Source organism: Anomalospiza imberbis, chromosome 11, assembly GCF_031753505.1.
Source record: "Anomalospiza imberbis isolate Cuckoo-Finch-1a 21T00152 chromosome 11, ASM3175350v1, whole genome shotgun sequence".
NCBI classification, from domain to species: Eukaryota; Metazoa; Chordata; class Aves; order Passeriformes; family Viduidae; genus Anomalospiza; species Anomalospiza imberbis.
Window position 1 is genome coordinate 7,642,278 of NC_089691.1, and position 21,722 is coordinate 7,663,999.

The 21,722-nt window shown below is 43.1% G+C and overlaps 1 protein-coding gene across 3 annotated transcripts in view; it reads left to right on the forward strand.

Moving 5' to 3' along the window:
- The window catches only part of SFMBT1 (Scm like with four mbt domains 1), a 66,864-nt gene that overhangs the window by 16,987 nt on the left and 28,155 nt on the right, over nucleotides 1-21,722 (forward strand). For all 3 annotated transcript variants that reach the window (XM_068201659.1, XM_068201660.1, XM_068201658.1), the window contains exon 2: nucleotides 19,257-19,418. In XM_068201659.1, coding sequence (XP_068057760.1) covers nucleotides 19,391-19,418 — 28 coding nt within the window. In that variant the 5' untranslated portion in view covers nucleotides 19,257-19,390. The remainder of the gene's footprint in view (nucleotides 1-19,256; nucleotides 19,419-21,722) is intronic.

Below are 21,722 nucleotides of genomic sequence, written 5' to 3' on the forward strand. Positions count from 1 at the left end.
AAATTTTCATTGTATATTTACCTGTTTTTGAAAAGTATATATTTAACTATTTGAAAAGTAGACTGAGCTTAGACTAAAGCTCTTCTCATCAATGTGGACACTATAATCATGCTAGATAGTTTAACATTAGAAAATCAAGCCTTTACTAATTTACCACTTTCTCCTCTTACCATAATCTCCCCTGCAGAATGGCAAAGCCTTTGCAGATTTTATATAAATAAAAAGGCTGAGACCATTTGTCCTGTCATGAAAATAGCCCAAAGTTTGCAGTAGCATTAGTTCAGAGTTGCAGCAGATAAGAGGTTTAATATGCCTTCTGTATTTTTGTGGGTTTCCTATCAGGTTTTAAGAACTGAAATAGAATATTGTGTTAGAATAGAAACAAGATGTTATCTACCCAAATACAAGAAACCCTTAAAAATTATACAAAGCGACATGAGGAAAATAGGAATTTGTGTTTGCTCGTTCATGCTATTGGCATGATTTTGGGCACAAGATAAAGAGTGTTACGGTGAAAACTGTGGCTGGAGGAAAGAGATTGAGTCTTGATCAGGGAAGAGGAGGTACCAGTGCATGGAAGGACTGGCGTTAACAGTATGTCCCAGAAATAACAGGCTGCCAGAGTGAGAGCCTGGAATGGAGTGGCCTTGGTTTAATGTGCACATAATACACAAAATGTAATGATCCATTTTTGATACCTGCTCAAAGACCTTCCATAACAATCTTTTCTTTGAGACGCCAGACAAGAAAAAACGTTTACAAAAATCCCTGGTTTTGACTGGTGCAGCATTTCAGGCATTGCTCTGTGTCTGTAACTGCAGCAAACCCATTTGTCCCTTCTAGTTAGAACAGCAAGGGATTGTTTTTGCTGGCAGTGGAGCCCATTTCTGGCCAGGATGAAGGATACAGGGAGCAATGGGCTGTTGTCAGTGCCCTGTGGTACCTGCCTTGCTTTGTGTTGTTGTACAGACACCATCAGTGGCTCTTGACCTCCCATCCTGAGCTGCCCCGTGCTGCCAGCCTGGGGCTGCCTGGTGCGCAGGGCTTCCTCTGCCTCTGGCAGAGCCGCTTTAGTGCCAGGTTGATCTCGCACCTTCTCTGTGCTCAGCCCGGCTCACACAGCAGCAGGGAGTGCCCCAGCCTGCAGAGTGCCCAGGGCAGATCCTGACACTGCTCCAACTGGGGAGCACTTCTAGGTGAGCTTTAATGTCTGCCAAATCCCCTGAGCTCTGCAGCTCCCTCCACGTAAATGTGTCAGGTGCCCTTTCAGCCGCTTGGCCGTGACTGATGAAGAGTGTGGGGAAACTGGTGTGCTGTGCAAAATTTCTGTCTCCCCTCTTGTTGATTTCAGTTTCTCCTTAACCTTGAATTTTCCTGGTTTTTTGATGATGTCTGGTTCTCTTCATAAATTTACGTCATCTGTTTCTCTGATGTTGTCATTTTATTGTGTATATAAAGCTGAAAGGTATTTCACTGAGCAGGTGAAAAGCTAGATATTAGGTCTTGTTTAATCTGATATCTAAGGCAAAGCTGTTGATAAATATGTTTTAATAATTTAGTAAACGTTTTAAGGTTTATAACTTAATACTTTTGAATAACTGAGGTGACAGTCTGAGCTTGCTGTTGGAGTAAGTGCTCCCTGGAGCTTATGTAGAAAAATTGGGTAGAAATTTTGAATAAGGAAGGTGTGATGTGAATAACTATAGTGGATTTCTAGGAAGTGCTGACATGTTCCACATGTTTTAAGCTGTGCTGAAATGTGGTTGTTTTGACCAACCCGAGGTCTGCAGTTCCTCCACGTTTTGATTAAATTTTGATTCCCTGTGTGACATCACATCATCATGATGTCATGTCACTGGGACTCCTCCTGCGTGCTCTCATTCACTCAGTGGCAGAAGTGACCTGTCTCGTTTAGCCTTGGCTGTGGGGGTCTGCTCTGTAGATGTTTTCGAAATTACTTTGATCTTTATTAGCTTTCCCTTTTAAAAATCACCCTAAGTACTGTCTCTTTGCAGGAATAGGTTTTTTTTTTTGGTTTTTTTTTGCTAAGAGGCTGGCACTGCAAGGCACGGTGGTGTTTGTAGAGCAGTATCACTTCAGGTGTTACCACACAAGTCCCACGTGCCCCGCACACCTGAGCTGAGTTCTCCAGCTCTGTTTGTGTTACAAGGAGAAGCTGTTGTGAAGTACAAGCACAATACAAACCAGGGGGAGGCACCTATCCCCTCTTGGGACACCTGGTACAGTAGTTCAGCAATTTAGAGTAGGAGTCTGAGTGTCAGGTAAGTAGAAATGTGGTGTGAAGGCTTGGATGGTACCTGGGGCGTTCCCCGGCTCTGGCAGCAGATGATTTCCTGTGCAGTTTGCACAGGAGTCACTTCAGACAGGATCCTCGGAAAGCTGCCAGATGTTGTTTTCTGTCTGCAGACAACACTCCCATATTAAGTCTTTAGCTTGGTGCATCAGAGAACAAAAAGCACATGCTGGTAAAGTAGGAGGTTATTTTCAGTTTTGCTGTTTAAAACAGGAGATCTGGAGTGTGAGCCTGGAATCCCATATTGTTAAAAGAGTTAAGTGGCAGTGAAGACTAAACCAGGTTTCTCATTTCCTCTTAACAACTCTCCAAGAGCACTTGATTTCAGTTGTTTTTCTTTAGATACTGATAGTAGATTAATTTGGTTACATTATAAATTAATAAGCCCTCATGGCATTTAACTTAACTCTCACTTTATTTATTCCTGTTGCAATTATTGTCTTTAACATCAGTGCTGCCATAAATTGTAGAAGCTTATTTTGAGTGTCCTCTGCCCACAGATTCTTCATAGCAAGGTATAGGCTGTGCTACAGTGATGACTAAGAATCACTGTAACAGAATTGTTTTGGGGTTTTTTTTTGGTAGGCATCTGTTTAAGATCAGGATGTTTCTAAAGATACTGTCATTTATGTGTCTTTTGGGTAGTTGCAAATTCTTGGTAATAGATGTTAATGATGTGATCTCTGTCTGAACTGACTATAAATGCATCAGCTATGAAAAAAATAAACTTGGAGTCTTGCATTAAATGAAGAGGTACTGAGAGCAGAGGCAGAGAGCCCGTGTGGGTTCACTCAAATCCAGAGCATGCCCAATGTCTCACAGCATTGCTGAGCTAATCCACCTTGTCTGTGTTCAGTGACAACTAAAAGCAGATCCCATTACCCTTTTAGTAATTTTGATTAAAAGAATGAGAAGACTGTGTGTTGCCTGAGCAGGTGTGTGGCAGTGCTGGCTGTCACCCCCGAGTGCTGTTCCTGCTCTCTGGCTCATGGATGGGTTCAGTGGAAGCTGCTCACAGGTCAGCATTGATGCTGCTGCAGAGGTGGCACTGCCACCACTTGCTTGGTTTGATTTGTGTTTGTGGTGACAATAATGAGCTGGCTCTGGAGCAGGGAGGGCAGGAAACTTAAGAGCAGCTCGGAATTTTATCTTCAACTCCTGAGCAGCATTTGGCTTTAGCATCTCTAATCCCCAGCTGCCTCTTGGGAAGGCAGTGGCCTTTTGGGAAAGCCTTTCTGATCAGCCTTACAGCAGTGGGAGTAGCTGGGAAAAGCCAGCCATAAATTCCGTATTTCCTCACTTTTCTCTCTGTGTTTTCCCCTATATGGGTGGGAGGATCGCATCCCTCAGTATTTAGATGTAGCACTTTCAGATCTTTATAATTCCTGTTATTTTGTCTTCTCTGCTGGCTTAGAAGAAGCCAAGACTAGGTAGACAAACTGACTGGTGCACAGGGGTTCATTGCCTGGCTTTTAGAGGAGAAGAGTGCTGGGGATGCAGGGCACAGCAGGAAAGTTGGAATGTCACATTCCCTGCTCCAGATCTCAGCTGCAGCAGCAGGCAGCTGTCCTCTTGCTGCACTCTAGAGGCAGCTGGGCAATAGAGACCTCTGGACTTAGAATTTGCTGCTCTTTAGATCTGCTCTACCTGTGTTACTCTAAGCTCAGGGGAAAATGTCTTTTTTCACCAGTCCAAAACAGATCTGGCACCATAAACCACAGGCAAATTGAGTAAGCCCCAATTAAAATTAAAGACTGCCTGAGAAGAACTATTAAGTAAAACCTACAAAATGACATTATATTATCCTGAGCAGGGAGTGAAATGACCAGGCTGAAGGGTCGATTTTCTAAGGTTGAACAGCTGGTGCTGTTTGTGCCAGGAGCCAGGTGGCAGGTTCAGAGCAGGTTCAGGTGGCTGTGGCTGTGCCAGTGCTGTGCCAAATGGTTTTTCTGCTTAGCCAAAGCAGAAGGCTCACAGATGATGCTCAAAGGCTGATGGCATTCCCTACCTGGGGACTTAGCTCTGTGGTGGTACTCTTGTGAAGGATCTGGCATCATCATTGTAGCATAAACACTGGTTTTGAGCTGAAAGCAAGGAGATATTTCCTTTTCTGAGCAACGAGTTTCACAGATCTGGTCCAGCTGACTGCATGGTGCAGGATAGATGTCTGAGGCTTTTGGTAGTTCTAGATAAAAGTGTTATTTCCCATTCTGTTCAGTGGGTGCTAACAGGAAAAAGGAAGATATCTACTCATCTAAATCATTAATAAGTAATGCTGAATTCTCTTGACAATGGATATTTTTTTCATCTGAAGAAAGTTGGAGTACAGGTGCTGTGTTCTTGACAGTGACTGATGCATGCAGTTCAGTCTCTAAACTGTAAGCTGGCTTTCATGTTGATTAAAATGTATTTGTGTACCTTAAAGTTATTCTGGTGAGCTCAGATGAATTTTTACGTATAAGTAAATGAAACATACTGAAGTGGATAAATGAAACAACTGTTTTCCCTATATTTGGGGTTCAGTTTGTATTCCTGATCTATCATAAATGAAACTGTACCTTTAGAAGCAGCTGCTAAAGTAAAGATTTTCATTTGACATGATAAGCTGAAGCATGTTTCCCTGTCTTAACAGGTTTTTTTCCCCTTGGAACCAGCACAGTTACTGTGGGATATAAGTTCACTTGAGTTTCAGAGGTACCAGACTGTGCTATAGTGTAAACACAGCTGCTATTGAGTAAAATAGCTTCAGTCTTTTCTAAAGTATACAAGTTCAGTGTTAGTGCAATAATAGATGCTTATTTCATTAACTGTTAGTCTGCCTGTGGACTTCCCTGGCAGGCTAAAAGGATGAAGTTCACCATGGGCTTGGCCATCCATGAACTGATAAAGGAGGGTAATGCTGGAGCTTCCCTGGGAAAACCTGCATCTCCTGGTCACCCAAAGGACTGGAGAGAGGGGGAATTCCTTCCTGGGATTGTTGTGTTGGAAGAATCCATGCAATGAAGTGCAAACCATGCTGGTTAAGTTAGTTTATTTAACATGTCTGAATGCTAGTTGCTCTTGTGTGTACTTAAAGTATCAGCACAGATAAGGTCATCTCGTGTTCAGCTCTGAGTGGGAAACTGGTCAGGAGCAATTAATCAAGTGCTGGTGAATACTGATGGACATGGCCCCTCCAAATCCTTGGCAATACTGCTGGTGTCAGGGAAGCAGAGGTAACAACCATCTCTATAGTAGTCCTGATTTTTTTTTTTTTTTTTGGTCGCTGAATGCTTGTGTTTCCTGTGGCTTTTTTTTCTGGCTGAGAGAAGGTGGGGGGGGTTTTGTTATTTTTTAGCTTATGGAGGACAGCTTATTTAATGCATAGTGAAATGGCATAGTGATACAGCTAAGCTGATAAATGAGAATCTCTGCATGGCTGTGCTTATTTCAGACAATGTGGGCATAATGGCTCTCTCATCAGAACCAGCTTTAATGACTCTGATCCCACAGAAGTGTCTCAGTTCTGCAAGTTCTTGGATTAAAAAAGTGAAAGTGCAGTATGGAATTTTGTCCTTAGGGTAACTAAAATATAATTTAAATAAAACAGGTCAACTTTGTGTGTGCAACCATCCAATGACCAAATATGTGGAGCTTGTTAAATACCAACATTTAGCTTATATAACAAGGCTGAATTCCCTCATGCTGGTTATGAATTGGTATTTTTGAGGACTGTGGTGTGTAGATCTCCTAGAGCTGTAGGAGCACTGCTCTTCTGTTCATGGCACAGTACCTCTGGAGTGAGTGGGTGATGCTCTGGTGGGTGGAAAGCATTGAAAGCAAACAGCTAGAAGGGGAAAAGGGTTTCACGGCTTCCCAAACATTATTTGGGACTGATACCCAAAGAAATCAGCTGTTGCTGTAAGTGCAGGTAACCTGAAAGTATGATCCATACTCCTGTTTTGCACTCATAACTCACCCAAAGCTGCTGTGTATCTTCAAAGCCAAGTTGCATTGATCAGCCAGGTTCTAGATAACAGAGCTGTCTTCCCGTGGCTTCTCCTGGCACGATGCCTGGGGAGATTTCCAAAATGTGAGAGCGCGGAGCAGTGCCAGTCTGCTGTGCTGCTCTGTGCAGCCACCTGAGTGAGCCCTGCTCCGTGGCTGCAGGACGAGCTCGTGCTCGGGCCTCTGCTGCACATCCCTTCTGAGCAAAAACACAGTCACTGACCTGTGTGCTGGATGCTGCCAGTGCTGATGTTGCCATTAATGTCTGTTCGAGACCTTGGGGCAGTTCAGGTGAATCTGGAAAGTAAACATTTTCTTACTTGAGCTCCACAGTTTCTGCTCTGTGCCTGGATATTTCCTGTGCTCCATCATCCTGTGGAGGCAAAGCACTCTGTGTGACAGCCAGGGTGATGGCACACTGACAGGCTTGGAAGCTTCATTCATCTCTGCTGTTAGAATTGAATACAGTGCCTGATCAGGAAGATGAAGGGGGTAGTAGTTGTTTATAAATCTTATAAATAAAGGTTTAGCCTAGACATGGTCTCCTCTTTGGCTTTGCTGTGTGAGTTAGCGTGGGGTAGGGATGAGTGAGTGGGTGTGGAACTACCTTCTTCAGAGTAGTGCAGCCTTATTTCGCTTAAGTTATGAGTGGAGCTACAGCCAAGTTACAAAGAATGTTCACAAGTCTTTTAAGAACATGTAAGTGGTGAAGTCTGGAAACAAACATTTTGAGGTACATTTCCTTGTTCCATGCTGAGGCTGAGCCCTGAGGAGCTCTTATTCTCAAGAAAAGCCTGACCTCTCCTTTCAGGTTCCTCCTCTTTCTTTAACATCAAAGGTTCTCATAGCACATGTTGAGGCAAGAACTTAATTTGGACATTGATTTTTGCTCTCTTCACTGTTGCTCACTTGTTTGTGAAAGCAGTAAAATGAGTTACCAAGGTTGGTAGGTTTGGTCCCCAACTTCTTAATGAAAATCTCTGGTCTAACTGGTTAATGTTTAAAGAAGGAAATTTTGTTTCTAAAGCAACTGGCTGTTTTCTAAGCGTTCACTCTTCCTTTTCCCCTTAGTTTCTCTGATCCTGAGGGCAAAACTGCAGTGATTGCTTTTACTGAACCCCTCATTTCCCTCTTCTTTCCTTTGCTCCCCCTCTCCCCAGCTGTGTGTGTACCAGGAGGAAGAGCCTAATACCCTTTCCTTCTTGAGGCTTTTCTTATCAAATTTAAGTTTTTCAGGCATGATGCTTCTTTAAATATGTACGACCTAAAGTGTCTGTGGTCAGGGAATTGAGTGGTGCTAAAAGTGATCTTGTTGTCTGAGGAATATTCTGGTGTTTGCTCTTTATAATCCCGGCAGCACTAAGGATGGAGCAGAGCTGTTTCTAAGGCAGTAGTGAATCTCCACACTCAAAAATGCTAAAAAAGTAACTGGTACCACTGAGTGAACATGTGTAAGATAATGTTTAAATCCCATGGAAAGAAAAAGTGATTAAAATCTGCCTCACTCAAGATTTCAGAGTAAGGTTTGAATAAGAAACTCTCCTGATCTCCCCTACCTGTTACATTTGCAGCATCTGAAGTGCAAAGGTACAGTTTCTGAATGCTCTGACTTCAGCATTGCAAGGCTGCAAGAGCATTGTGTTTGGGTTTGTTTTGTGTTTTTTAAGTAAAGTGCTTTCTGAGTGATCCCAGCTCAGAGCTGCCAGGTGTTAATTTAACCTTCCAGTTCCTGATGACATCTTTTTGACCTGCTTGGTAAAAGCTGCTTCTTTATGAGGTCCCCCACAAGTTGATCCAGTTTTTCCCTTGGAAGTCCTTGCTTCTATAAAGGCTGATTTGCTGTGATGTCTGTCTCCCTCACCTCCCAGCACTGTTTTTCTCTCCTTCCTATTTTGCTAGCTCCCATTTTAGAGAGCTGCAAGTTGTAACCTTGTTTTGCTTGGCGGGTGAGGAGCCTCGATGCAGCTCACTGCCACTGCAACCTTACTGGGGCTCATCAGCAGCTTCACCTTTGCCTTCTTGCCTTGAGCACTTAGACTTTAAAAATGACCTCTCCTCCTATGGCAAAGCCTCCTTTACCCTTCGCTCCAGGAATTAAAATTCATGTCACTTGGACACATCTAAAAGAGAAAGGTGCCATTTTTCTGTGGAAAAGAACCAGCTTGCACAGATCATCTATGGCACAAAGGTATGATATAAGTTTTGTAAAATTAAAATTCAGGTGGGGGGTTATGCAGATTGCCTTATTTGAATATTTAAATGTTCTTTAGCTTTTTGATGACTGCTTTATCATTGTTTTCCATATATATGCAATGATGCTCATTTACAGCCTTCCCCAATCAGTTATACAGCAAATACCACTGCTATAAATAAAATGTCATTTGCAGGAGACAGAGTTTTGGAAGTTAAATGAGGAAGAAATATTAGCTGTGATCAGTTGGTCAGGATTTTCTCCACAGGCTTATTAAAAGGAGTGGTTGAAATGTGGATTTTCCATTCCTTTCTGATACTAGCCAAGGAATACTTCAGGATTTCGGATAGTGTTTCAGAAAGATTGTCCAAGAGAAAAAAAAAAAAAAAAGTCTGGGGATGTTATCTCATGTTGCAGCTTAGCCAGTGTAGTATTTGGCAATCAAAAAGCAGCAGTGCTGCTTGTCACCATCCCTGGCCATGCAGTCTCGCCCTCCTCTCTGCCATGGCTGCTGTCTTAATCCTGCAGTCAGCTGTTTCTTCTGTCCAGTAGGAAACTAATAGCTGTTGAGGTTTTGTGTTTTTTTTTTTTTTTTTTTTTTTTTTTTTACTTGTTCTTTTCTTGGTCAGATCATGCTTTGGCTTGTTTGGTGCTTCTGCACTGTCTACTAAATAATTCAGGTATTTCTGTCTAGTTATTCAGTATCACTGGCTTTGCTTTTAGCATTTGAGCTGTGTCAGTAAACTTGTATTTGTCACCATCAGGGAAAATACACTTACTTTTGCTGTTACACTCTGAAGCCCCAGTATTATTTGCCAGATGCTCCACTTGAGCATCTCTCACAGGCACACCTCGGGCTGCTCCTGCTTCTGCCACGAGCTTTCCTGCACCTGCAGGGAAATCATGTAACCTCCTCTGCAGTTTTATCATGTCTCACATGATAGATCCTGCCCTGGGCTGGGGAATCTTGTCCTATCAGTCCTTAAAGTAACTTAGATTAGATTAGTTCAAGGTGATTATACTCAAGGCTTCCTCATCAGCGACGCTATCTTTGGAAGATAACGGAGCAGCTCAGGTCAGAATGCATCTCTGCTAACAGCACAGGAGGTGTTCAGGAGTGCACAGGAGAACTATGAAACAGGTTGGGGATCCAAGTAAAGATCTGTTGAACCCAGCCTGTAGAGGGCTTTTTCTTGTACAACTGGTGGAACTTGGGATGTAGGATAACCTGCTCTCAGCACTTATTTTTATGAGGGATCTTTCAACATGCATTGTAGGAAGCTGAATTTTGCCTCATCTAGGATTTCTGACTTGAGGTGATAATTTTTGCTCAGTGGTTGAGATGGAAAGTGTATCTGTTTAATAAAAATGGAATTAGAAGTTCTTATATTCACATTTGGAGACTCGAGCAGAGGGACATAGGCTTTGAGAGACATTCCCCAGAGGTGCCCATGCATGGTAGAATTACGGTTTTGGTTTTGGCTTCCCCTCAGTTTTAGGGTGATAACTGACAGTCATGTTTTGACTTTCAAACTGGGGAGTGCCTGTGAGTAGAAAATCACTGTAGTCCTGGCAAGGATTAACATCTGGATGGTGTATAGGTAACATGCATTGACTTGAGCTGGTCTGCTGGGGAGGAGGAGAAGAGAACATATCCTTACAGAAGAAGTGAGACCTGCTGCTGATTAATTTTCTGTGCTGCTGGTGTTTCTGTGCAGTGCTGGGGAAGGCCTTTGGGAAGGGTGGGTCGGTCCCAGGTTGCAGGAGCTGCGAGGAGGAGGAGGAGGAAGGGATGTCCTGACTCGCTGCTCCTTGTCCCAGGCTGGCAGCGCAGGGCTCTCTCTCCGTGTCCCTCTGCAGATGCTGTGCTGGTGCTGGCACCTGCTGCCTGCAGAGCTCTTTGGGAACGCTCCAGGACTGCTCTGGTCATCAGACCTGCCTTGCACTGCAATGAAGCAGCGAGATTAAGCTGTGACAGTAAAAACCTGAGGCACACAAGTCCTGGAGCGACGCTGGACTCTGAAACATGGGTTTGTGAAGAAAATGACAGGCCGGGCTCTGAGACCTGACTCTTCAAAATCTGTAGTCTCATTTATTCGGGTTTCATCCGGAATGAAGAGCTGCTTCTCTGAAAGCAAGGCCTGAGCACTGATGGCCTTGATGATGAGGTGGCTTTGCAGAGTGGGGTCAGTGTGTGTTGGGTGTGGTGGTCACATTTTAGAGTCCACTTTCCAGTTAATCTTCTTGATAATAGATAACACAGCATCCTTGTTAGGGAAAATGACCTCGGAGGTCACTTTCCATAGAGCACTTCTGCAGCCACAGGCTTTCCCTGTTTGTGTGCCTGTTCGGTGCCCTGTGCTGGCCATTCAGGAGTAAGCTCATTTCTTTGTAAGGAAAATCGTGAGTTCTTAGTCTGTTTTGATCCAACTTGATTTGTTGTGATGACTGCTTTTGCTAAAACTGTGTCCTGTTTGCTTCTGCAGCTTTTATTTGCCATCACGGAGGTGTTTTTTTAATGCTACTGCTTGTTCAAATAGGTTTTCTGTTTCTTGGACAGTTTGATTTGCAGTTGCATCTGTCTGTACAGACCTTATGTTCAAATATCATTAATGGGCATAAAAACAAATAAAGATGCTGTGATTAAGGGCTTTTAAATTGAAATTATTTAAGATGAAATTACTTAGATTGAAAATAAATGATACCAAAATTGCAAACTTTGAAATAAGTTACTTTCTGTCTTAATTTTCACTCCAGCCTGACACTGGACATTTGACCAAGGGATTATTTGTCCAAGGAAGAAGGCCTGATGATCCATGTATGCAAAGAAATCTAAATGAAATGCCACTACCTTTGTTTTGCCCTAGTATGAATGCCATTATATTATAAAAACAGAAATATAAAGATCAACAATTGAGTCAATTTCTAAACCCAAATCTCACTTGTCCTGTGGTTGTGGTGGCACTCACGAGAGAGTTGCTCTTTCAGAGTGTAGCTTCTGGATGAGAAATGAGTGTAATACATTACTTTTTTCTGTATTGTGTGCCATTTCAATGGCATGACAAAAGAAGGAAACAAGTGGGAGTGTGCTTTTACATACAAAAGGTGTTTTATGTCATGGATTTTTTCTTAAATGCCTTATTTGCAAGACACCTTTCTTCTCCCACCAGTCTTCTCTTTTAATTATTGTATTGTCTGCAGTGAATACATCCATTAGTTGGTTCTCTGAAACAGTAGTTCATTTTCTAAGAAGGATTTGGGAGATTGTGCTGAGTTTTTTTTTTTCCCTTCATGTGATTTGGGTGCTGAGTCAAGTTGAGTGTCCTGTTCAGATTTTATTTAAAGATTTTCCTATAACATATGCACAGAATATGAGACAGCAGCAAAGCCTTGTTTGAACAAATCAAACCTCGTGGCAGTGTTAGGGAACTATTCATTGTAACTTTGTGAAGAGTGCATTGACCTTCTTATGTTGTCTGCAGGCCTGACATCCTTTGTAGATTGAAATTAGTTTCCAAACCTGGTGTTCTGAGGTTTTTCCAGTAATTGTCGTGTTTTGGGCACTTACAGATTAATTGTACAGATTGGGTATCAGCTTAATTTGTGTCTTTGCTAATTGCCTCAATGTATGTGCAATGAAGGTGCTTTTTGATTTAAAACACTTTTCTCTCATATAATGAATGGGCTCCTCAAAGGGAGTGCAAAGAGTTCCTTCCTCTGCTGGCAGATAAACTCTTGCCTATCACTTCCTCACAGGCAGCATCCCTTTCCCCATCACTGTATCCCATGAGACTCCATACAGGGAATCCCTGATCTGCACCAGGCATTCAGATCCAGAGGTAGAAGTGAGTTTCTTTCCATCGGAGTGCTCTATTTTATCTCACCCTCAATCATACTACATTTTACTGGTAGAATATTTGCATGTTCATGCTGCTTGTCATTGTACAGAGGATAAGAAGCTGCTGGGCTGTTGTCTGGGACCTAGGAGCAGCAGGAATTTCACGTTTTTCCTTCATCTTCTTTTCCAACTTGTAACTTCAGGCAATTATATTAATGCAATAGCACACGAATTTAAAAAATCAACAATGAAAACAGAGCAGTCTGTTCTGTGTGGTTTCTTTATTTGGCCCATAACCCCCAATGTGCTTGTAGTCCACATGCCATGAAAGTAGATGAAGAGAGCAGAATAATAGTGAAGATTTTGCATTTAAAAAAGAAACAGAACTCCTGACTGTCTTAAGTGTCAAGGACAAACTGTGTTTAACAGCTCCTATTTGGAACCACTTACAAACATAAGGGAACTTTTTGGGACACCCTATTGTGTGTTATTCCCCTGTCAAGTCAATGCTCTCTCTGTCCAGTGGCATTTAAATTAGCTGGGAATAGAGCTGTGACTGATACATTCTCACCTGGACTTAACCCGCAGTCCCATGGAAATTGCTTTAGTGGCTGGGTCGCACAGCACGGGTTGTAAAGTAAGATCCTGTAATTTGTTGAGCTGGACCTGTGTGTTTCAAGATTCATTAACCAGGCTTCCCAGTTCTAGGTGTGCTACCTGGATGGTCAGGCAGATCCAGGCTCTGAGACAAATCCTGGAAGCCACTGAACTTCAGACAGGGGTCAGGGTTGGAAAACAGACATAAACTGACCTAATGTAAGTGGAAAAGATAAACATCACGTATGGTATCAGCAAAATTTTGCTAAATGGGTTATTTTTTGTTGTTTTTTTTTTTTTTTTTCCTGTGATTTACAGTAGCTCTAATGAAAGATCAAGTTCAAGGTGGGAGCACTGGTCCCATTTTGTGACCAAATAGATATTCCTTTCTCTGGTAAATATTTTTATGCTAATAAAATGTACCTTCACAGACATCTCCACATTCTCAAGGTAGAAAGGATTGCCTGACTGTAACCTTTCAGCCTGCTGCGAGGTTCCTGTTTATTTGACTGTGTAGTGGCAGCACTTGCTGTATTTAACCTGACGTGAGGGGCTCTGGTTCCCTGGTGCAGCATCCCCCTGCCCTGTCCTGGTGACACAGCCACCTGTCCCTGCGTGCTGCAGGCAAGGAGGGGCCAGGAGCACAGCTGGGATGCTGCTCTGGGAGTGCTTGGACACCTGTCTGAGTCCTGGAGGTGTCTGTGCACGGAGGACAGCCGTGCTCAACCCTGTAAATAAGCGTGGGTTTGCTGGTTCAGTGTGCACAGAGCAGCCTGTGCTGGTTCTGCCCACCTTGATGGGTCAGTGCAGGGGAGCTGTCACAAACACAGGTCTTTTATTTTGAACAAACCCTTGGGATAGAAATGATACCTTTCTTGTTGCGTTGCAGTGCAGTGGTGCAGGCTGGCTTAGCATCCTCTGCAGGGTGCTTGTTCGTGGTTACTTCCATGTGGAAGGTGTGAGGTGTGTTCCAGAGCCACACAACTCTGTAAGCCTGGCCTGCTGTTGTTGGCAATGGCCTGGATCCTCCTCAGCAGATTCTTTGCCCCTTTTACATCTTACAAGAATTTCTTTGGGAGGCTAAGAACAGAAGGTGTGTTCTTTAAATGCACTTCTCTTTGAGGAGTCTCAGTGTTACTGTTGCAATGGAATGGATGAACCTGTGTTCTCTTCTGCTAAAACAGATTTAATGGGAGCAGCTGGGGGTTGTCAGGGCTACTGGTTTGTGAGTAGAGATTCCAGCACAGGTGGGAAAGAAATTATAGTAAGTTTTAATAATGAATCTAACTCTGGTGATAGTTCCTATTTGCATTTATATACATATATAATCTTCATGTTCAGTGGTATCAGCAGAATTTTGCTGTTCAGATAAGACAGCCTAAAGAAAATGTTGGTGGCCCTACCTGCATAAAAGGTGATTCAGTGGTTTGTTTGTCTTTGATAAATCCTTACAGAATCAGGTAAATAAGCTACTTTTCACTGACCAGCTGTTTCGTTTGTGTGTGTAAAAATAATGCTTTAAAGAACTGCAAGTCAGCCAAAGGTTTCTGTTCTCCACATTGGGTGGGATAACTCCTTCAGCAGCTGTGGCTAATGAAATTGGTAGTATTTTTATTACTTTGTTATAGAGGCATCAAACTTTATTGTGCCTATCCATAGTCTGCTTTCTTGGCCTTGCAGGTCTTGGAAAGATTTGGAGTGTGCTAACAATGCTAAGCCAAGGCTTCTGTGACAGGTAGTTTTCTTTGCTACAGAGACAACCAAAGCTGATCTTTATTTTCTTGTCACAGAACAGCAATTGAAACGGCTTGAAAATTTGGAATTTCTGCATAAATTGGATATTGTAAGAAGTCTTCCACTTTGTCTTTTGTTTGTGGGAGGTCAGGTACTAGGAAGGCTTATGAAATGCTTATTTTGTTTATACAACTGAAAGTTAGAAAATAGCTAAAATGTTATCCAGGCTTCCAGCTGGTAGGGACTAAAGAAGAGAAGACAAAATTATAAGGAAAGCCTTAAACCCTATTTTGACTCTAAAAGGCCTGGAGAACTAGGAGCTTGCATGAAGTATGGGACTCTGGAGATGCTTTCTTGGAGGAGGACCTCTGCCAAGGGCTTCAGCAGGGAGAATGGCAGCAGGATGGAGCAAGAGGGAAGGGCATAGATGTGTGTGCAGTAATACTTTGCTTCCCAAGAAAATATTTTTCATGTCCTGTCTGGCAGAAGAGTTGATGTGGTTGTTGAATGACAAAACATGAGTCGTGTTCCATGTGGCAGCTGAGACAGAGGCTGGGTTTGTGCCCAGCCTGCTCCTGCAGCATGTCACTGGAGTTAAAAATCCCTCAGCTGGGGGAGAGGAGATGGGCAAAGCCTTGGTGGCTTTAAAAACCCCTGTGCTGGTGTCTCCCACATCCTGCAGCCCTGTGGGGTTTGGTGAGCTGCCCGTCCAAGTGCAGCAGCAGTGATCCTGCAGACACTTGATCTGTGAATCTGAAACGATTCCTTCCCACGTGTTAAAGATTTCCTACACCAGATGCTCTTCTGAATGTATGTTCGCTTCGCCTCTCTCAGCCCTGATTTCAAGGGTGAGGTTTTTGTTCAAAGGAGGCAGAACTCTGCCATTGTGCCTGATGGAGGTGGTTGCTGATCTGCTGTGGCAGGTAATCAGCTGTGTCCTTCCATGGAGCTGGCAGCAGTGCTTAGCCAGGGTCTCTGGCACTTCCCCCCAAAAGGATGGGGCTGTTTTAAGGAAATGTACTGACCCCAGTGTGGGAGTTTGGGTATTTCTGTAACTGCGAGTGTATTGCTACAAAAGGGTGAACGAAACTCACACTGAATAGCTTGAAAATTAATTTTCTCCAGCACCGTTGATTTTGGTTCTGGTTGAGAAATTTGCACAATATATCTTGTTTTGTGCTGAAGACACTTAACTAAGAGTGATGTGAAACTTGCCAGTATACCTGGAATGCATTTCACAAAAATGTTTATGAACGAAGTGCTACATGTTGTAAGTTGAACCTAAAATTAAGTTGGCTCCTACCCGAACAGTTTACTGCATTGGATTCTTTTTGTGCTGAAGAACTTAATTTTTTTAAATAAAACCCTTCAACTTAAGTTGTCATCCAAGAAGGTCCTTTCCATTTTGACTTCGTTGTGTCAGTGAGGAGTCGGCAGAGTCTCAGTCAGGCTGGCTGGAGTGTCTGTCCTGTGAGCGGGTGCAGATGTGTTCTCCAAAGGGCTGATGTTTTGGGCCTGGCTTATCTCCTGGGCAGAGGACCCATGCAGCTGCATGCTACCTTAGCTCTGCTCATGCACTGATAAGCTGTGTGGCCTGCCAGTACCCGGTCACACACAAATCTTGATTCCAACATGCTCCCCTTTTCCCCTGGAGCCGCTGTCTCATCTTTGTGTGGCAAAAGGGCCAGCTGATTCCTATATTCATGATTGACTGTAGTGGTGTTAGGTTAGGAAAAAGGTTCTAAAAGACCGCTTGGAGTGGTGCGTTTTTTGGAGGCTGTGGGAGTTGCTGGTTTCTGCAGCAATAATAGAAGCAGAGGCAAATGAAGTGTCGGTTTTGCCCGGCAGCATCGGGAATTAGGATTGTGAAGGGGTCTGTGCCCTGTGGTTTGGAGCCCCGTCCCGTCCAGCGCCAGGATCGGGCCCACCGTGGGTCCCAGGGAAAAATGAGTTACAGATGTCTGTGGAAGAAGTGCAGGTGTCATTTCCCCTCCGAGGAAACGCACAATTGCTGCTTCTCGAGGTGAAAGAGCCCGGCTGAAGGTGTGAATGGGCCCAGGGACCAGGAGGACATTGAGCCCCGTCCTGCCCCCTCCCAGAGGAACAAAAGGAAGGGATGCTCGCTGCCTAGCAGCAGATTTGCGGAGCAGAGCTCGGTGCTGAAGGAGCCCTGCCCTGGCCGAGCTCGGGCAGGTTTCCTGCTGCCCGTGCTGGACCCGGTTTCAAATAGATTTTACTGGATGCCTCGGCATGAAGGAATTCGCTGCAACCCGATCCTTGCTGGAGCTCCGTCCTAAGGGGTGGCTCCCGTCCCCATTGTCTCCTGCGCCTTTGTTTTAAAATGATATTAAGCCTCAGACACCGGCTGATTTACTTTAATTCAACAGCCAACTTATGTTTGATTTCTTTTCATATTCAAGTGAGCCATCTGGCTTTAATGAACTGTAACTGTTTTTAATGCTGCCTCCAGTTGCTAACATCTGAATATTTCATGTGCTGAAAGGAGATTTGAAATGCAAAAGTGGGACTGAAGAGTCCAAAGTATTTCCAAAGCTGCTCTGTTCCAGCAGCACTTGTGCTCCACTTCCCTCGAGATTTGTCAAAAGATAATCTTTGGGGTGCCAGACTGTAAGCAGCAACCATGGTGGGTGCTAATTACAAGTGCTCTCAATTTTGTGTACATAAAACACCACAACCGCTTATGAAATCCTGAATAACAACCCAACTTGACTTGGGCAGAATATCAATCAGCTTCAACAGGAGCTGCCAGTGTTTGGCATCTTCTAAATCAACAGCCTCTTTGGTGCTTGAGGTTTGATTTTGTGGGTTTGCTTTGGGGTTTTTTGGTGGGGAGGGTAATGTCCTAAATATTCTCATGTAGCATAAAGAAAAAAAAAGAGTGTGGTTGCATCACGTAGTTTAGTTATAGAAGCTAATTGAGAGCTGTATCCCATAAACTGAAAATAGCTTAATTGCAATTAATTCTGAATCTCCTTTGCCAGGGCTACACTATTCTAAAGCAGTGGCATATCCCCAGACTTGTGGAATAAATGCTTTGCTCACAACACTTCCTTTGTTTTGCCTTAGCACTGTGACAGCTGATAGACTTGGGCTAGGCCATTACCAAGGTGTGTTTTGATTAATGATTAAAAAGTGTTTTGTTGGTTAGTTCTTTTCTGTGTGCTGAGCATCGTGTCAGTGACATCCTCTTCCAGCATCACTTTATGAAAGATGGACTAGATGGAAGCTCAGTGTGTGTAGGGAGAGGATGGTCTGGGAGCAGACTTGAGTTACCTTACCCTGCTCTGCTTTGTCCCCTGAGCCTGGAACTGTGTGAGGAACCAGTGGAGAGTGGAGCCTGTGCTTAATTTCTGGGCACCTTTCTCACAGAGGCAGAGCTGGGTTGGGAGTTAACGTGTGACCTCGTAGTTACATGCTGGGCACAGACGTTCTGAGCTGGAGTGGAGCAGGTTAGAGGCACATAGCAGAAATTGGCAGCTGGGTTCCATTCCAGGCACATTCCTGTGAATCTGTAATGAATAAAAGTTATTAGTATCTTCTACACAGTAGATTTTTGTGGCATTAAGCTGCCATTCAATAGGAGCTCTTAATGACAGCTCTTACTACTCTCAAAAAATATTTTTTTTCACATGTAATGAAAATTTTTGAAGTTGGCTGTAGTTTTGATTGTACTTGAACTTCCTACATGACTGAGCCCTGCTGCTGGATATTTTATTCGATTCAAGTTAGCTGATTTATTTGTGTGTGAAGGAAGCTACCAGTGTTGTGTATCTCTAAGGGTTATCAGGTAGTCTGCATCGACACTGTATCTGTACAAAACTCAAAATCAGAGACTTTTCAGATATGTAAAACTTCCTTTTTATAAAGCATTGTTATTCAAAATGTGTTCATTTCAGGAGCACAAACTATGTTTTTTAGAACTTGATTTTTAGTCCTCTCTATTATTTCAGGTATCTCACTTAAGTAAAACAGGTGTTTCACAGACATTCAACAAGAATGCAAAGGCTTTTTGAAATTACCTTTTTCTTAGAAGAATTTTCAAGTCAATAATCTTGGTTTTATGACCACTTTTCTCTTTGATTTATATAAAGATGTCAGTCAAAGTGTGTTATTTCTAAAGAAACTTGTTACCTAGACTCTTATTTACTATGTAACTTTGCTTTTGTGGAGAATTTTGTAAAGAAACTAAACTTGTGCTTCACTGCTAATGACCTGGTGGGCTTGCTTTAGTCCTGTTTTTACTTATTTTCTAGCATTCATAATGAAATGATAATTTAATTGCTAATAGGAATATGTTCGTAAATTGGATATTAGGAAGAAATGTTTCCTGTGAGGGTGGAGAGGCCCTGGCACAGGGTGCCCAGGGCAGCTGTGGCTGCTCCATCCCAGGAACGCCCAAGGCCAGGTGGGATGGGACCTGAGCAGCCTGGGGTAGTGAAAGGTGTCCCTGTCCATGGCAGGGGGTTGGAAGGAGATGGTCTTCGAGTCCTCTCCCAACCCAAGCCACTCTAGGATTCTGTCTTAAAAGCAGCTAAAAATGCTATGAAGATTTCCTTACCAGTTGTTCCTTTCAGGTGTTTTCCAGGATCCCTTCTTGAATGTCCCGGCTGCTGTGGAAGGCGGGAGGCGACTCATGACCACCAAACAGTGACAACCCCGGCCTGCCCTGCTTCTGGCTGCTGGGAACAGCCCCTGGGCTCCTGTGGAGATGAATGGAGAACAGCAGTATGATGCAGGTAACAGTCCTGGCCAGCTTCTCTAAAAATATTAGCAATGTGCAAGAAAGATGAGCACAGTGAGTGTCCCACAGTGCGTGTGCCTGGCGCTGTACACGGGAGAAGCTCCAGTGTCACAGATTCTGGGTTGTGTTCTGGCTGTGGGGCTGTCGTGGCTGGGTTTGTTACTGCTCTGTATCAGAGCTGGGTGTAGCACTGGCTTAAAGGGAAACAAAATCTGGCCCACCTTGTTGGTTGTGTTTTCAAGAAGCTGTGATTTACCTTTCTGTGGTACCACTATGAGATGGGCTTTTGAAAAGCCTGGTGATGATAACACTCTTTTAAGGCATTTATCTTTCAGAGTGGTTAATACCTAGCTCTGTCCTTTTGTTCGTCGTCTTCTTAATAGTTTGGCAAGCTTTTGCTGCTGGTTGGAAAAGTCATATAACTGAAGCTGTTTGCTGCCATTGTAATCTGTCCTGTTTTTCTGAAGTGCCTTGGTGTGTCCTCTTTGATAGGCTTGTGATATCAATACCTAACCTCCTGTGGAGTGGTGTATTGTGAGAAATCAGCTCAGGTTTTGGATCACCTTGGAACACCAGGCCAGGAAGAGTGTTAGTCTGGGATGACTGGGAATACTAGCAGCTTTCTGGAAATGTGGAAGTAGGGACCATCCATTTGCTCTGTCTTGCCTGCCATGGCTTGTTCCTTTTCTTTGAGGAGGTCCCTACCTATTACGGTTTATATAAAGCAAGTTTTAATTTGTAATTATCAGTGTAAACAATTGGATCAAGATTTTATCTGAGTATTACTTTTCTTTGGTACTTGTCCAACAAGCTGCTCTTCTCATAGGACAATTCACTATTGGTAATTTTTCTACCTTTACTTTATGGAAATCTAATTTTTGTCAGTGTTTCTGAAGAAATGTTAAACATAATTTTAATCTATAGTGTATTTCAGGAGAATGCTATCTGCTTTATGATGCTGAAATATGCTTTTTGATTATTAACTACAGCAAATCAGTCAAGTTGTTGTCAATGTTATATCCTCAAATAGTCAAGAAAAGGCATCATGGGTGTGGATGTAGAATTTCTCCTGGCACATGCAAATACTTTTTCCTTACCTAGTGGAAACTGCAGGCCTCTGTCACAGAGTGTAAGGAAGGGAGTGAGAGCTGTTTACATGGTCAGCAGTGGTGTGTCCACAGGCTGTGATAGCACATCCCTCGGTCTTAAAACCTTTATTGACATTTTTCCATCTTCCTCAAAAAGTAGCAGGTCACAGAGTCCTCTCTCACTGTGTGCTTTTGAATAGCTGAGGAAAGGTTTGGTACTGGCTTGAAATCACTCAGCAGCTATTTCCCTGAACCTCCTTTTGTGCCAGGTTTGAGTACAGGAGGCTGTGAAGAGCAAACAATAAATGATGAGAGCTTTACTTGCATTCAGAGCTAGTTCCCAGCAAATGCCTGTGTGAGCATAAGCATATTGGTTTTGTTGTGCCCTCTAATATTGTTTTCTGAAGTGCTTTTGAGTTACACCAGTCCAAAACACTGCTGGAATATTGCCTTCATATTCTTTGACTGGTGTTATTTTCTTCCACTTAATAATTTGCAGCAGCTTTTGGAGATTATCCTCTGTTTTTCTGGTTTTACATCCAGGCTCTCTGGCTCCAAGAGCCTAGACAGAGCTCAGGGTTGCTGGTTGTGATGCTCCCTTGATGCTATGAGGGGAAAAGACAACTTTTATTCTTGTCACAGTCTTTCTCAACTCCTGAAATTCCAACCTGTCTTTATTTATTCATGGCCTTGCAGCTGGTGGAGATGAAAAAGATTAACTGTTATTAAAATCAGATTGAACTATATCTACATTTCAGGGTGAGAAACCTTTGGGTTAGCCTTACTGAAGTCTGCAAGACCTTCAATTGTGATGTGCTTAAATGTCCAATGTGACAGTCTTCAACTAAATCACATTAAAAATGCATGAAAGTTATTTGCAGTGAGAATTTAGCTCAAATCCAAAGATGAGAACAGCCTAGTGTAGACTGTTTCCATTTCAGATATTTTTAAGGGCTAACTTCCTTAATATTTCACTGCATTCTCCAGTCCAAATGGTATAATTCCATATTCTTTCTCTAGCTGTGTGTATCAGAGAGCAGCAGATGTAATTTGTGATAAAATTCCGAGTGAGTGTTCCCACTAAGGCCAGTAGAAATGGGGACAAATGGGAAGTGATGCACCTGCCTAGGAAACTGCTGATATTCATACAGAGAATTTTCTCACCTCCAAAGTGGATGACTGTTCTCTGCAGAACCTCTGTAGGACACTTC